The sequence below is a fragment of the Mirounga leonina genome, unplaced genomic scaffold, assembly GCF_011800145.1.
Source record: "Mirounga leonina isolate KUSES-001 unplaced genomic scaffold, KU_Mleo_1.0 Mir_92, whole genome shotgun sequence".
Lineage (NCBI taxonomy): Eukaryota > Metazoa > Chordata > Mammalia > Carnivora > Phocidae > Mirounga > Mirounga leonina.
Genome location: NW_023270852.1, coordinates 26,650,813 through 26,666,317, shown reverse-complemented (window position 1 = coordinate 26,666,317; position 15,505 = coordinate 26,650,813). Strand labels below are relative to the sequence as shown.

At 34.1% G+C, this 15,505-nt stretch overlaps 1 protein-coding gene across 1 annotated transcript in view; it reads right to left on the bottom strand.

Moving 5' to 3' along the window:
* The window catches only part of TMEM135 (transmembrane protein 135), a 264,244-nt gene that overhangs the window by 201,185 nt on the left and 47,554 nt on the right, over nucleotides 1-15,505 (bottom strand). The window contains exon 4 of the mRNA XM_034995060.1: nucleotides 15,007-15,040. Coding sequence (XP_034850951.1) covers nucleotides 15,007-15,040 — 34 coding nt within the window. The remainder of the gene's footprint in view (nucleotides 1-15,006; nucleotides 15,041-15,505) is intronic.

Here is a 15,505-nt window from a genome sequence, read left to right as displayed (position 1 = left end):
GTATATATTGCAAAATGACTACCACAACAAGGTTAGTTAACATCTCCATTACCTAACATAATTATCTTTTCTTTAATGGTAAGAACATTTACTATCTACTACCTTAGCAACTCTGAAGTACGTAACACAATATTATCAACTATAATCACAATGCTGTACATTAAAACCCCAGAACTTACTAATTTGTATCCACTGACCAGCATCTCTCCAATCTCCTCTACCCCCATCCCAGCTCATGGCAACCACCATTCTACTCTGTTTCCATATCATCTGCTTTTTTAGATGCCACATATAAGGGAAATCATACAGTATTCATCTTTCTTTTACTTATTTCACTTAATAACACCCTGAATATCTGACCCAGTTATTCCAAATGGCAGGATTTCCTTCTCTTCTACGACTGAATAATATTCCACTGTGTGTGTGTGTGTGTGTGTGTGTATACACACCACATTTTCTTTATCCATTCATTCATTGAGAGACACATAAGTTCTTTAAATGTCATGGCTCTGGCCAATAATGCTGCAATGAACACAGGAGTGCAGATGTATCTTCAAGATAATTATTCATTTTTCTTCAGATACATACTCAAAAGTACAATTGCTGGACCACTTGGTAGCTCTGTTTTTAATTTTCTGAGGAAGATCCATACTGTTTTTCACAGTGGTTGTACCAATTTACATTCCTACCAACAATGTACAACTGTTCCCTTTTCTCCATATCATCATCAATTTATCTCTTGTCTTCTTGATAATGGCCTTTCTAGCAGGTGGGAGGTGATACCTAACTCTGGTTTTGATTTGCATTCCCCTGACAATTAGGGATGCTGAGCATTATTTTGGGTACCTGTTGGCCACTATATGTCTTCCTTGGAATAGTGTCTATTTAAGTCCTCTGCCAAACTTTAATCAGGTATTTTTTTTGATATCTGGTTGTACAAATGCCTTATATGTATTTTTGATATAAGCTCTTTATAATCAGATGTATGGTTTACAAATAGAGAAATAAAAGAATCCCATTTACGACTGCATCAAAGACAATGAAATACCCAGGAATAAATTTAACAAGAGAGGTAAAAAACTTGTATTATGAAAACTATAATACACTGATGAAAGAAATTGAAGGCAACACAATAAATGAAAAAATATACCATGCTTATGGACTGGAAAAATTAATACTATTATAATGTCCATACTACCACAGCAATCCACAGATTCAATGCAATCCCTATCAAAATATAAATAGTGTTTTTCACATTAACTAGAACCAAAAATCCTAAAATCTGTATGGAACCAAAAAAGACCCCAAAAAGCCAAAGCAGTCCTGAGATCTCAAAGAGAATAAAGCCAGATTTATCATAATCCTAGATTTCAAGATATACTACAAAGCTATAGTGATCACAAGTGTATGGTACTGGCACAAAAGGAGGCACATAGATCAACAGAACAGAATTGAGAGCCCAGAACTAAATCCACACACATATATATATATATATATAGTGAATTAATCCTTGACAAAGGAGAGAGAAATATACAATGGGTAAAAGACATTCTCTTCCATAAATGGTGCTGGGTAAACTGGACAGCTACATGCAAAAGAATGAAACTGGCTCACTTTCTTATCCATAAAAATAAACTCAAAATGGATTAAAACCCTAAATGTAAGACCAGAAGCCATAAAATCCCTAAAAGAAAACATAGGCAGTAATCTCTTGGACATCAACCTTCGCAGTATTTTTCTGGATCTGTCTATTCAGGCAAAGGGCACAAAAGCAAAATAAACATTTGGGATCATATCAAACTAAAAAGCTTTTGCACAGTGAAGGAAACCATCAGCAAAACAAAAAGGCAGACTACTGAATAGGAGAAGATATTTGCAATTGATATATCCAATAAGGGGTTAACATCCAACATATATAATGAACTCATAAAACTCAACATCAAAAAATAACAATAATAATCTGATTTTAAAATGTGCAGAGGACCTGAATAGGCATTTCTCCAAAGAAGACATACAGATGGCCAACAGACACATGAAAAGATGTTCAACATCACTAATCATTAGGGAAATGTAAATCTTAGCCACAATGAGGTCTCACCTCATACTAGTCAGAATGGGTCATATCAGAAAGACAAGAAATAATAAGTGTTGGCAAAGATGTGGAAAAAAGGAAACCCTTCTGTAGTGTTGGTAGGACTATAAATTAGTGCAGCCACCCTGAAAAACAGTATGGAGGTTCCTCAAGAAAGTAAAAACAGAAGCACCATATAACCCATTAATTCCACTTCTGGGTATTTCCTAGAAGAAAATGAAAATACCAATTTGAAAAGATACATGCACCTCTGTGTCTACTACAGTGTTATTTACAATAGTCGCAATATGGAAGCAACTAAAGTGTCCACTGATAGATAAGTGGATAAAGGAGATGGGGTATATACACATGATGGAATATTACTCAGCCATAAAAAAGAATGAAATCTTGCTCTTCGTGACAATATGGACCTAGAGGGTATTATGCTAAGTGAAATAAGCCAGACAGAAAAAGTCGAATACCAAACGATTTCACTTATATGTGGACTCTCCAAAACAAAACAAATGAATAAACAAAAAAGAGAGACAAACTTATAAATATAGAGAACAAATTGATGGTTGCCAAAGGGAAGGGACAGGCAAATGGGTTTAGAATTAAGAGTTACAAAATTCCAGTTATAAAATAAATAAGTCACAGGGATGAAAAAAATAGCATACGGAATATAGTCAGTAACACTGTAATGTACTTAACCAACTGAGCCACCCAGGCGCCCCACTGTAATGTACTTATCATGGTTGAATATTTCGTAATTTATATAATGTTGAATTACTATGTAGTATAGATGAAATTAATTTAGTATCATATGTCAACTATACTTCAACTAAAAAAAAATTTAAATATGCTGGCCTCATTGAATGATTATCACTTCTCTTCAACTCTCTGATATAGTTTGAGTAGAACTGGTATTATTTCTTCTTTAAATATTTTAGTACACCTCACCAGCAAAGCTATTGAGGTCTGGTATTTTCTTTGGGAAAAGATTTTTAACTACAAATCCAATTTCTTTAATAAATACAAGGATGATCATATTATCTATTTCTTCTCGAGTGAATTCTGGTGGTTTGTATCTTTCAAGAACTGAAACCATTTCATCTAAGTTGTCAAATATATGGATGGACTTAACCTTGTTGAAAATATCAATGATTATTGTACTTATAATACCTGTATATTGTATATTGATATCACTTCTCTCATTCCTGATATTAGTAATTTGTATCTTCTATCTTCTTTTTCTGATCAGTCTGGCCAGAGATCTATCAATTTTATTCATTTTCTCAAAGAACTAGCTTTGGGTATATTTTTTTCTTTGGTTTTCATAGTTCTCTTCACTTATTTCCAAAAAACTAATATTTATTTCCTTACTTCTGTTTTCTTTGGGTTTAATTGCTCTTCTTTTTCTAGTTTCTTAAAGTAGAAACTGAAGTCATTGATTCAAGACTTTTCTTCTTTTTCTAAACAGACATTTAGTGCTATAAATCCCCTCTAAATAGGCAGTAAATATATACCACAAAGTTTGATGTTATGTTTGCTTTTTTGTTCAGATCAAAACACTTTCTAGTTTCTCTTCTGTTATCTTCTGAAGTACATTTCTTTCCAAATATTTGTGGATTTTCTAGTATCTTTTACTCGTTTCAAATTTAATTACACTGTGGCCCAACAACAAATTGTATAACTTGAATCTTTTGAAACTTATTTTGTAGTCCAGAATATGGTCAATCTTAATAGCACTTGAAAATAATGTACATTCTGTTGTTGGATAGAGAATTCTAAAAATATCAACTATATATCAAGTTAGTTAATAGTGTTAACACTTCTATAAGCTTAATGATTTTCTTTTGACCATGCATATCAATTATTAAGAGAAGAATGTTGTAGGCTCCAAGTATAGTTGTGAATCTGTGTATTTCTCATTGCAGTTCTGTCAGTTTTTGCTTTATTTATTTTGAAGCTTTCTTATTAGGGGCATAAACATTTAGGATTATTATAACCCAAATGGCATTAAACCTTACATCACACTTTAATTCTTTCCTCTTGAACTTTTTACTACTGTTGCTATACTTTACTTTTACATATGCTATAATCCTCACAAACTACATTGCTATTATTTTTACAATTATAATTTTAAAGAGATATATGTATAAGAAAATTATTTTTTATATTTACCTACCTATGTAGTTACCATTTCCAGTGATCTTCATTTCTTTGTGTAGACCTAGATTTCCAACTGTTACCATTTTCCTGAATACTTCTTGACAACCTTCAACATTTCCTCTACTACAGGTCTGCTGAAGATGAATTCCTTCAGGTCTGTATGTCTGAAAAAGTCTTTATCTTTGTTTTTTAAAAATATTTTTCTAGGGGTGCCTGGGTGGCTCAGTCAGTTAAGCCTCTGATGGCTGATTTTGGCTCAGGTCATGATCTCAGGGTCCTGAGATAGAGCCCCACACTCAGCACAGAATCTGCTTGTCCCTCTCCCTCTGCTCCTTCCCCTGCTCGCTCTTTCTCTCAAATAAATAAATAAATAATAAATAAATAAAATCTTCAAAAATATTTTTCTAAGTATACAACTCTAGGTTGACAGCTCCTTTTCTTCAGTTCTTTAAAGATGTTGCTTAACTGTCTTCTGGTCTGTATTATTCCCAATGAGAGATTTGCTGTCATCATCTGTGTTCTTCAGTATAAAATGTTTCTCTTTTCTTTGGATGCTTTCAAGATTTTTCCTTTATCACTGGGTTAAATGACTATAATATGGTTAGTTTCCTTCCTGTGGCCAGGGTGCTTGAGGTTCATTAAGCTTCTTGGATATGACGGTTTAGTTTTCATCAAGTTTGAGGCATTTTCATTCATTATTTCTCCAAATGCTTTTACTGACCCTCCCCCCACAGAGACTTCTGTATGCATATCAGGCCAATTCAAGTTGTCCTATTAGATCACTAATATTCTGTTCATATTTTTTATTTTCTCTTGGTGTTTCATTCTGGATAATTTCTATTGCTATGGTTCACTAATTTTTTCTACAAGGTCTGACATGCCATTAATCCTACCCTGTGTATTTTTCATCTCAGATGTTACAGCTTTCATCTCTAGAAGTTTAATTTGGATCTTTTTTTATACCTTCCATATCTGCTTAACATGTTCAGTATTTCTCCTAGCTTCTTGAGTATTTGGAATACAATAATAACTACTGGGGACAACTGGGTGGCTCAGTCAGTTAAGCGGCTGCCTTCAGCTCAGGTCATGATCCCAGCGTCCTGGGATTGAGCCCCACATCAGGCTCTTTGCTCAGAGGAGAGCCTGCTTCTCCCTCTCTCTCTGCCTGCCTGCCGCTCCCCCTGCTTGTGCTCTCTCTCTCTCTCTCTCTCTGTGTTGAATAAATAAATAAATAAATCTTAAAAAAAAATAACTACTGTTTTGATGTCTTTGTCTACTAATTCTATCATAGGTATCACTTCTGAGTTGGTTTCATATGATTGATTTCTCTCATCATTATTGGCCATTTCCCTAATTCTTTTCATGCCTGGTAATTTTTCATTGTATGCCAGACACTGTGATTTTACCTTATTGACTGTTGTATATTTTTGTTTTCCCATATTTTTCTTTAGATTTATTTTGGGATGCAGTCATTTAGAAACAGGTTCTTTCATGTCTTGCTGTTTTGTTGTTGTGATGGTGGTGGTGGTGGTGATTTTAGTTGGGCCCAGAGCAGTATTTAGTCTAGGGCTAATTTTGCCCCATTCTGAGGTGAAATCCTTTTAATGTTTCTAATGACTTATAATGCTTCTAATTTTTCACAATGCCTTGCAAATTATGAAAATTTCCACTCTTAATGGTGGAAACAGTAATCATTCCTGCATGAGCTCAGAGGATTTTTTTTCCCCTCTAATGAGTTTGGCTGGTTCTTTCCCCAACCTCAGTAGATTCCTCACATGAATGCACCAATCAGAACTAACTCACTATTTGCTGGGATCCTCTGCACATCTCTGGAGCTCTCTACCTTTCTCCTCTCCTACCTGCAAAACTCTGTCTCCTTGGACTCCTGGCTATATCTTGTCAACTCTGGGACACAGTCAGGCTCTGCTTCAGTTTTACATCCCTTCTCCATGGCCTAGAAATGCTCTCCAGGTATTAAGCCAAAGCAATCACAGGGCTCATCTTGCTAGTTTCCAATCTTTCAGGGATCATTATTCTTCACTACTTAATGTACAATGTATTGAAAACCGTTATTTCTTTTATTTTGTCAGGTTTTTTTTTTTGTTGTTTCAGGAAGAAGGGTAAATCTATTCCCTGTTACTCCAATTTAGCCTGCATCAGAAGTCATCTTTTATTTTAAACATAGTAAACATATAAGTTTTATAACATTTTCAGATAATCCCAATATACACAGTCTCTGCTGGTCTGTTTTGTTGCTTATTGTTTCTGCCAGATCTTGATCTTGGTGCCTTGTTTTCTTAAGTGCTTGATTATTTCTGACTACCAAAAAAAAATATGAAGAAGGACTTCTGCTTCTAGGAAGATCCGGTATGCACCTTTTCCTTATTCCTCCCACTAATTACAACTAAAAACACTGGACATTAGATATAAAACAAACATTAAAGACTGAAAATTGAAAAGAGGGCAGACCATCTACAAATCTTACAATCCAAAGAATGACATTGTGGTGAGTAGCCTTATATATCTCAGTCTTAGAGCTGAAGAAGACTGGCAAACTGGAAATGATAATAAGCACAGACAAAAATCTACTCTATCTTGCTAAAGGACCAAGATAAAGGCAGTCTATCAAAACACAAACTTTTGGACAATAACCAACCTACTCCAGCCAAACACGACAAAAACAAAAACACAAAAAAAGGAAACAAAAAACAACCCAATGGCCCAACCCCCACCAGCAATGACCAAATGACCACCCTCACAAAGCTATAACAGGGTACCCTAACACCCCCAATAAGGAAGAGTCAGAGAATACCAATGCCAAGTACAGTCAGAGAATACCAAATACCAAGACTTTCATCCCCACTGGCTAATAACTAGGCTTCTGCTTCCCTACCACCACCTCAGGGTGTCAGCAGAGACCATGCCCACCCAGTAGTAAAAAGGAGCTACAGCCCCCTTCAGGGGTCAATGAAAGCCAAATGCTTATTATATGGGTTGTTTTTGTAACTTGTATTTTCCTTTCTTATATACTGCTTTCCTTTGTCTCTTTTATTTATATTCTTTTGTAAAATTCTACTTCACATCTTCTTTTAGATTTACTTATTTTTATTGTCCTTTGCATTTGTCTCTTTCAATTTTCTAGTATATATTTTATATTATCTTTCTCAAGCAAACAGAAAACAAAGTTCTATGAAGACTAGTTATGATGATAAGCTATACCCAGAGAGAAATTACACTTTTCTCCTTTGGTCTAACTGACCTTGTAGTAATACTCCAAGTTATTTATAGCAGAGTCCCTAATAGTTTCAAAGTTCAACGTCCAACCCTAAAATCCCTAAGATGATTAAACAAATTATTTAAATAGAAACACAAGACAAGGAAGCACAAGACAAAACTCTCTCCTACCTCCAAATGAACTACTAGAATAATGGTATTTCTCACATTCTAAGACATTCTATCCTTTTACCAGAAAGTACACGATCTAAAAATCCATCTTCTCCAATTTTATCTATGCACACCCAGAAAAATTCACAAAACAAGTCATGTACAAAGATGTTCATCACCACACTGTGATGTTGAGAAGTTGTAAGCAATTTGGATATCCACTGCTGGAAGAATGAACAAGTAAAATGTAGTGTCTGAAATATTGTAAAATTAGATAGTGATGATAGATGCTCAATTTTGTGAATATACAAAAACCACTGGATTAAAGGGGTAAATTTTATGGTATATGATTTACATCTTTAAAAAAACCATTATAGAACATATACAGGGGATGAATATTCTGGCACACCATACAGCAGTCAAAAGCAATGCATTGGAAGTACATAACACAACACACATAGATACTGAAAAGATGGGGCGCCTGGGTGGCTCACTTGATTAAGCAGCGGCCTTCGGCTCAGGTCATGGTCTGAAGGTCCTGGGATCCAGCCCCACAACAGGCTCCCTGCTCAGCGAGGAGTCTGCCTCTTCCTCTCCCTTTGCCCCTCCCCGTGCTTGTGCTCACTCGCCACTCACTCTCTCTCAAATAAATAAAATCTTTAAAAAAAAAAAAGAAAGAAAATACGGTATCAATTCAAAGTAAATACCATATCTTGAAAATATAGTTTTAAGGAAGAAACAGAAAACCTGAACAGACCCATAACCAACAAGGAAATTGAAGCAGTAATCAAAAACCTCTCAACAAACAAGAGTCCAGGGCCAGATGGCTTCCCAGGGGAACTCTACCAATAATTAAAGAAGAACTAATACCTATCCTTTTGAGGCTATTTCAAAAAATAGAAATGGAAGGAAAACTTCCAAACTCGATCTATGAAGCCAGCATTACCTTGATCCCAAAACCAGACAAAGACCCCACCAAAAAAGGAGAATTACAGACCAACAGACCAACATCCTTGATGAACATGGATGCCAAAACTCTCACCAAGATACTAGCCAATAGGATCCAACAGTAGATTAAAAGGATTATTCCCCACGACCAAGTGGAATTTATTCCCGGGTTGTAAGGGTGGTTCAACATCTACAAATCAATCAACGTGATACATCACGTTAACAAAAGAAAGAAGAACCATATGAACCTCTTAATTGATGCAGAAAAAGCATATGACAAAATAATAACATACTCAATAATAAATAAAAATAAAAATAAATAAAAAATAAAAATAAAATACTCCATTAATCCTTTCTTGATTAAAACTCTCCACAGTATAGGGATAGAGGGAACATACCTCAATATCATAAAAGCCATAAACAAAAAGCCCACAGCAAATATCATTCTCAATGGGGAAAAACTGAGAGCTCTCCTCGTAAGGTCAGGAACACGGCAGGGATGTCCACTCTTACCACTCTCACCACTATGTTGTTCAACATAGTACTAGAAGTCCTAGCCTCAGCATTCAGACAACAAAAAGAAATAAAAGGCATTCAAACTCTCACTCTTCGCAGACGACATGATACTCTACATGGAAAACCCGTAAGACTCCACACCAAAATTGTTAGAACTCCTACAGGAAGGAATACAAAGGAATGTACTAGTTCAGGAACTCAGCTGAGGACAGATCCAATTACTCCTCTGTTTATTTCCTGTGGGAAAACAAGGTCATTTGGTTGGCTTAAAGGACTTGGGTCTTAGGGCTAATGGAAGGAGGGAAATAAGAACAGATAATCGTTCTCTCTCATCTTTGCCATTTTAAATAGTATTTACTCCCAATCTACATTCATTCAATAATTATTTATTGAGCATATACTATATGCTAAGCACTATTTGCAGATACTAGAGATATGTCAGTGAACAAGCAAGAGTCCTCGCCCTTAAGCAGCTTATACACAGTGAGGGGAAAAAAGACAACAAACAAAACAATTTCAGTACTTATAAATGCCATGAAAAAAAAAGGATTACAAGTTACGGAGTAGAGAAGTGAGGGCAAGTTGTTTAACTATGATAGTAAGAAAGGGCTTTCTCAGCAGGTGACAATGGGTCAACTATATAAGGAGGAGATGTTAGCCAAGAAATTTAGGGAAACAGATTTCCAAACAAAAAGAAAGCAAATGCTAAGGCTGGAAAAGAACAAGCTTCAAGTGTTCAAGAGACAGAAAGAAAGCCAGTATAAAGAACGAGAAGAAAAAGTAGAAGTCAGAGCCTTGTAAGCCACAGTAAGGCATTTGAATTTTATTTGGTGTATAGTGGGAAGGGAAGGTTTTTCTGAGTTTTAAGCAGAAGAACAACATGCTGTAATCTGTATTTCCAATGACTCTGACTTCCACATATGGAAGAGAGACTACAGGAAGACAAGAGTGGAAAGATGCAAACCAGTGAGGCTATTAAGGTAGCTCAGGAAAGAGATGTTAGGGCTTGTACTACGGTTATAACCGTGGAGATGGCAGGTCACTTTAAGATCCAGAATATATTTTAGAAGTAGAATAAGATGTCCTACTGGATTGAACTAAGAGTATAAAGAAAAGAAGAGTGAGAACTCTAAGTTTCTGGCCTGAGCAACTGGATGAACGGTTGATGTCATATGCTGCAGAGGGAAGGCTTAGGGGAGCAATTTGAGAAAGGGTGTTTATAATTGTTTTTTGTAATACTTTCAGTTTCTTTTTTTTTTAGTATTTTTTAAAATTATGTTATGTTAATCACCATACATTACATCATCAGTTTTTGATGTAGTGTTCCATGATTCATTGTTTGCCTATAACACCCAGTGCTCCATGCAGTACGTGCCTTCTTTAATACCCATCACCAGGCTAATTCATCCCCCACCCCCCTCCCCTCTAGAACCCTCAATTTGTTTCTCAGAGTCCATAGTCTCTCATGGTTCATCTCCCTCTCCGGTTTCCCCCCCTTCATTTTCCCCTTCCTGCTATCTTCTTTTTTTTTTTTTTTTTTTAACATATAATGTATTATTTGTTTCAGAGGTACAGGTCTGTGATTCAATAGTCTTACACAATTCAGTTTCTTTCTTTCAAGTTCATCTGTCAAATTTCTCCAACTAGTTTACAATCCATTTTGTATTTCTTTTGTATCCTCATATGCCTAGCACAGTACTGATATATAATAAATAGGTGTTAAATCTACTTAAATTGAAGTGGCCTTACAAGAAAACATATGAATCAACATTTTCAAACCTTGTTTGAAAAATCAAATATAGATGTTTTAATCACAGACACTGCATGTTTAAAATTAAAACACAAATGCTAGAAGCAGGCCTACTAAATATATACCTACAATTTTAAAACGAATGCATTGTTGAATGCTTGATTGCATAAATTAAATTGCAGAGAAAAGTTTTCAAAAGGACCTATATAGGAAGATTTTTAAATGTCATAAATTATAATTAAACTAAACATAAATGACCTACACCTAACATCACATTTTAAATAACTGTTAGCAGTATACAATGAATTTTGAAAGACTAGGACCCTGTCATTGTCACAACCAACATAATAAAGGGAAATTATATCAATGCAAACTTTTATGTGTTCTCTTTTAAATAATACTGTAGCAAAGTTGAATCTAAGCATCTGGTGTTCTTGTAGGTAACTGGTTCTAGTATATTAGCCCCAAGAAAACATTTCCATCATTTTAGAGCCATATCTTGGGCAGAAGCCAGAGAAAATATTTAATTCTTTATTTTATACCTTGTCTATACATTTCATATATTTTGCCTGTCAACAACTAGTTCTCTATCAATTCTAAAAAGCTAAAAAACTATACTATTTTTAAATTGTACACTTTTCCTTCCAAAATTGCTAACAAACACATAACAAAAAAAACACTCCCAGACGGGTAGTAATTCAATTGCCTTAAGTTTGTAATTATTAAAACTGCTAGTTAATCTTTAAGGCTATAAACTAATGATCTAATAACTGAGACTTGCCAGGGCTTACTGACAGATTTCATGGGTAATAAGTGTAACTATAAGGGAGACCAGAAAAGATCTTTTAATAATTACAAAAGCACGAATAGAAATGCCTTTATTTAGACTATCTGGCTCTTCACCTGTTCCCTACAACACTAACACAAACACAACTAGCAAAATGTATATCAAAATTGCATAGTAGAAACACTATACTGTTTTCTGTTTTGAGACAACTATCAATACAAAAAAACAGAAATGAGGTTTATTTCCACTAGTTTACATACTTCTCTCGCAGTAAAGTAGAAGGTCCCCCAGAAGCAGAAACTATATGACCTTGTTTATTTTAATGACTCCAATTTCACTTACAGTGTCTAACACAGTAGATGCTCAATGGTTCTTATCCCTTTTTGGTTCATAAACCTTGACCCCAGCTTGGCAATCCCTGGAAAGGCAAGAATTTTGTCCTGTGGTCGCCAATGACATATCTCCAACATGGAGCTGCCTCTAAGTCCCCTCCTTTCTTCAAGGTTCAAGTCCCATGTAATTCATAAAACTTTCTGATTGCTCCTACCCAAAGCTAACTTCCTTTTCTAAAGTTCGAAAGACTATATTTCACATTTGACATGAATGCACTATCTTGGACTATTAATTACCTATTCATTTTAAATCCAGATCTAGGTATACCTGTACTCTCAACTAAATTAATTTTGAGGACAGAATAATGGCTTATATTTGTGTCCCAATACCTAAGCAAAGTGCTGTGCATGCAATAAGTATTTACTAATAAAAATAAAGACAAAGATAATAAAGATAATATGAAGCCAGTTCTGCATATTCTTCTATCTTGTACTCTTTCAAAGGCATGCCAATGCCTTTGAAATTTTCTGGTTAAAATGACTAAGGACCAATAACTATCACAGCCAAAAATAACAAGATGATATTGTTACTAACCAGTTATTATTTCATTGTCCCCAACATTTTGAGGGGGGCTGTGCATTTATGTGTATGTATGAAACCAACCCACTGTCATGAAGATATAACAAGAAGTGGAAAGGTAGGCGTACACCCTCTAAAAAATGATTATTTAATATCATGAGCAATAAAAACTATACAGCACAGTAACAAAAGATGTCACAAAATAATATGTCCCCAATATTTTAAAAAGGGTATATAATATGTAATGTGAATGTGCATCTCTGTTGTGTATTTATGTACGTACACTGGAGGAGAAGGAAGGGAATAAAAAACATTAAAATGGTAGTAATTACTACATGGTAAAATTACGGATGGTTTTTACTTTCTTTTTTTATGCTCTTCTGTACTTTCCGAATCAGAAATACATACATAAATACAATAAATAATTTTAAAATAAAAGCTCCTATCATTTAGAAATATTGTTGTTGATATTATAAGCCAACAACTTTAACTTAGTCTAATAACCAGTACAATCAAGTTCTAGAACAAAGTTATTTCTTAAAGCTGAATTCGGTCTCTGAAAATATTTAAATCTTTACCTACTCTGCACCAACTACTCTCTTACTAAAGAAATAGTTTTATAGTAATAGAATAAACAAAAGGCCCTATTTAGATTAAGAAAATTAAGCTTATTAGGTTATCATTGGTATACCAAGAATATATTATGTATAAGTTCACTTTCCTTTAAACATAGTGAAAATCTATGTTTAAAAGGCCTTTGATCTCATTAAAATTTTGTGGTTAATGATTAAAATATCCTTAATAAAGGATCAAAATTAAGTTTTGTTTCTTCTCATAAAAGAAAGGTTCTCTCTCTTGACTACAGTAAATATCAACATCAATATAATTTTGATACTACTATAGTTTTGTAAGATATTACTACAGGGGAAACGGAGTGTATATGAGATCTCTTTATTATTTCTTACAGCTGCATATGAATCTATGTATGATTCCTTCAATAAAAGGCTTATTCTTAAAAAATACACTATATTAAGGGCAATCTCCAACACTGATTATATCAAACAAAGTCAAAGATCATCTCTCCAGGAATTAACAACCTAAACCAGGCAAGACACACAAAAAAAGTTTGTGAAACTTTACTTAGAATTTAAAGTTAAGTATATAAATACAGATAGTATTTGTGTATTAAAGTACATACCATGTGGTAATATAGAAAAGCATGTTCATGGTTAAAGAAAAAAAAACACATTAAAACTCAAATCCATTCTAGTATTATGCAGAAATATTTTTAAGTATCTTGAAAAAGAAGAGCAGCACCCACAATAGTTTGGTGTCAATATTATGGTTCTCACAGCATGCTATTATTTATATTCCAGTCCTTTTCAAACATTATTATTTCTACTGTGACTTCTTCACTAGGCAGCAAACTCCATAAGTATAAGAACTATCTCCATCCTGTCTATCAGCAGACAGGACAGTAATGGACATATGGTAAATGCAGAGCAAAAATTTAATATTTTATACCTGAAACGAGCTTCTAAATAGAACTCTGAACTATATTCCCTTGTTAGAGAATTCAAGAACCTCTCCTCAGATAATTTTTTCTTAGTTGAATTTTTCAATGTTGCCTATTAATTCTATCAAACAACTTTAAAAATTTTTCATGTAAATACATTTTTTAAAGATTTTATTTATTTATTTGACAGAGAGAGAGATAACGAGAGCAGGAACACAAGCAGGGGGAGTGGGAGAGGAAGAAGCAGGCTTCCTGCCAAGCATGGAGCCCAATGCGGGGTTTGATCCCAGGACCCTGGGATCATGCCCTGAGCCGAAGGCAGACGCTTAACGACTGAGCCACCCAGGAGCCCCTGTAAAGACATTTTTAAATAATGAATTTGGCAATGAAAATTATATAATCTTGATTATATATTTACCATAAAGAATATCAGACTAGACAACACTGATTTCATTCCTATAAACTTCGAAATTTAGAAGACCAGATAATTATGTTATTAAATTGATAGGACCAATGTTGTTCTAAGGTCCAAGAATAATGACATCATAAAAGCTCATCCTTAAATCATTTTCCCAAAAGAAATGGCAAGAGAAGCAGAGTATGAAATGAAATTGAGGATATGGAGAAAGAGATACATAGAGATATATATCCTATCAAAGATGAAGATCTACGCTTAAAGAAAAAAACAGTCATGAAGGGCACAGGCAGGTAATCACTTACTCCTGAAATAAATGGAAATAAGTCATATATGATAGGAATAAACCAGATGGCATCAAGGCTCTTTTAAACATTTAAGACTATCCTTCAAAACAGAGACAGAAGATCTTCTGAAATTTCAGTAGCTTTCCTTTCCTTTTTTTTTTTTTTTAAGGGAACTCCATTTAAAAAAGAAAGATAAAAAAGCACATGGGAAAACTTCAAAAGAAACAACAAGAAAAGGAATTACTTACCAAATTGGCCATATAAATTGTGAGCAGCCCTCTCCTGCAAATAATTTTAAAAAGAGAGAGTGAGATTAAGCATCAATTTGACTTAATAATCACTTCATTATTTTTTTAGAAATCAAAACGATTATCAGGAGGAGTTGAGAAAAAGGGCAGATTATACTGAAGTAAGTTTTCAGTACTCTAACAACTGGATCTAAATAGATTCTAAAAGTCATTCTGTTCAGTAGTCATTAAACATTCTATTTAGTGGTCATTAATTGAAATTATTTAAAATTACTCTTGCCTTGTAATTGTTAACTAGATTTACTGTAGTGATCATTTCACAATATATACCATTACTGAATGATTACGTTGTACACTTGAAACTAATATAATGTTATGTGTCAATTATATCTTTATTTTAAAAATTACTATTTCATTATCATTATGTATTAATAGGAAAAACAGTATCATTTGCCATTAGTCTACATTTATGCTAGAGAATTCTAAATTTAATAAAGAA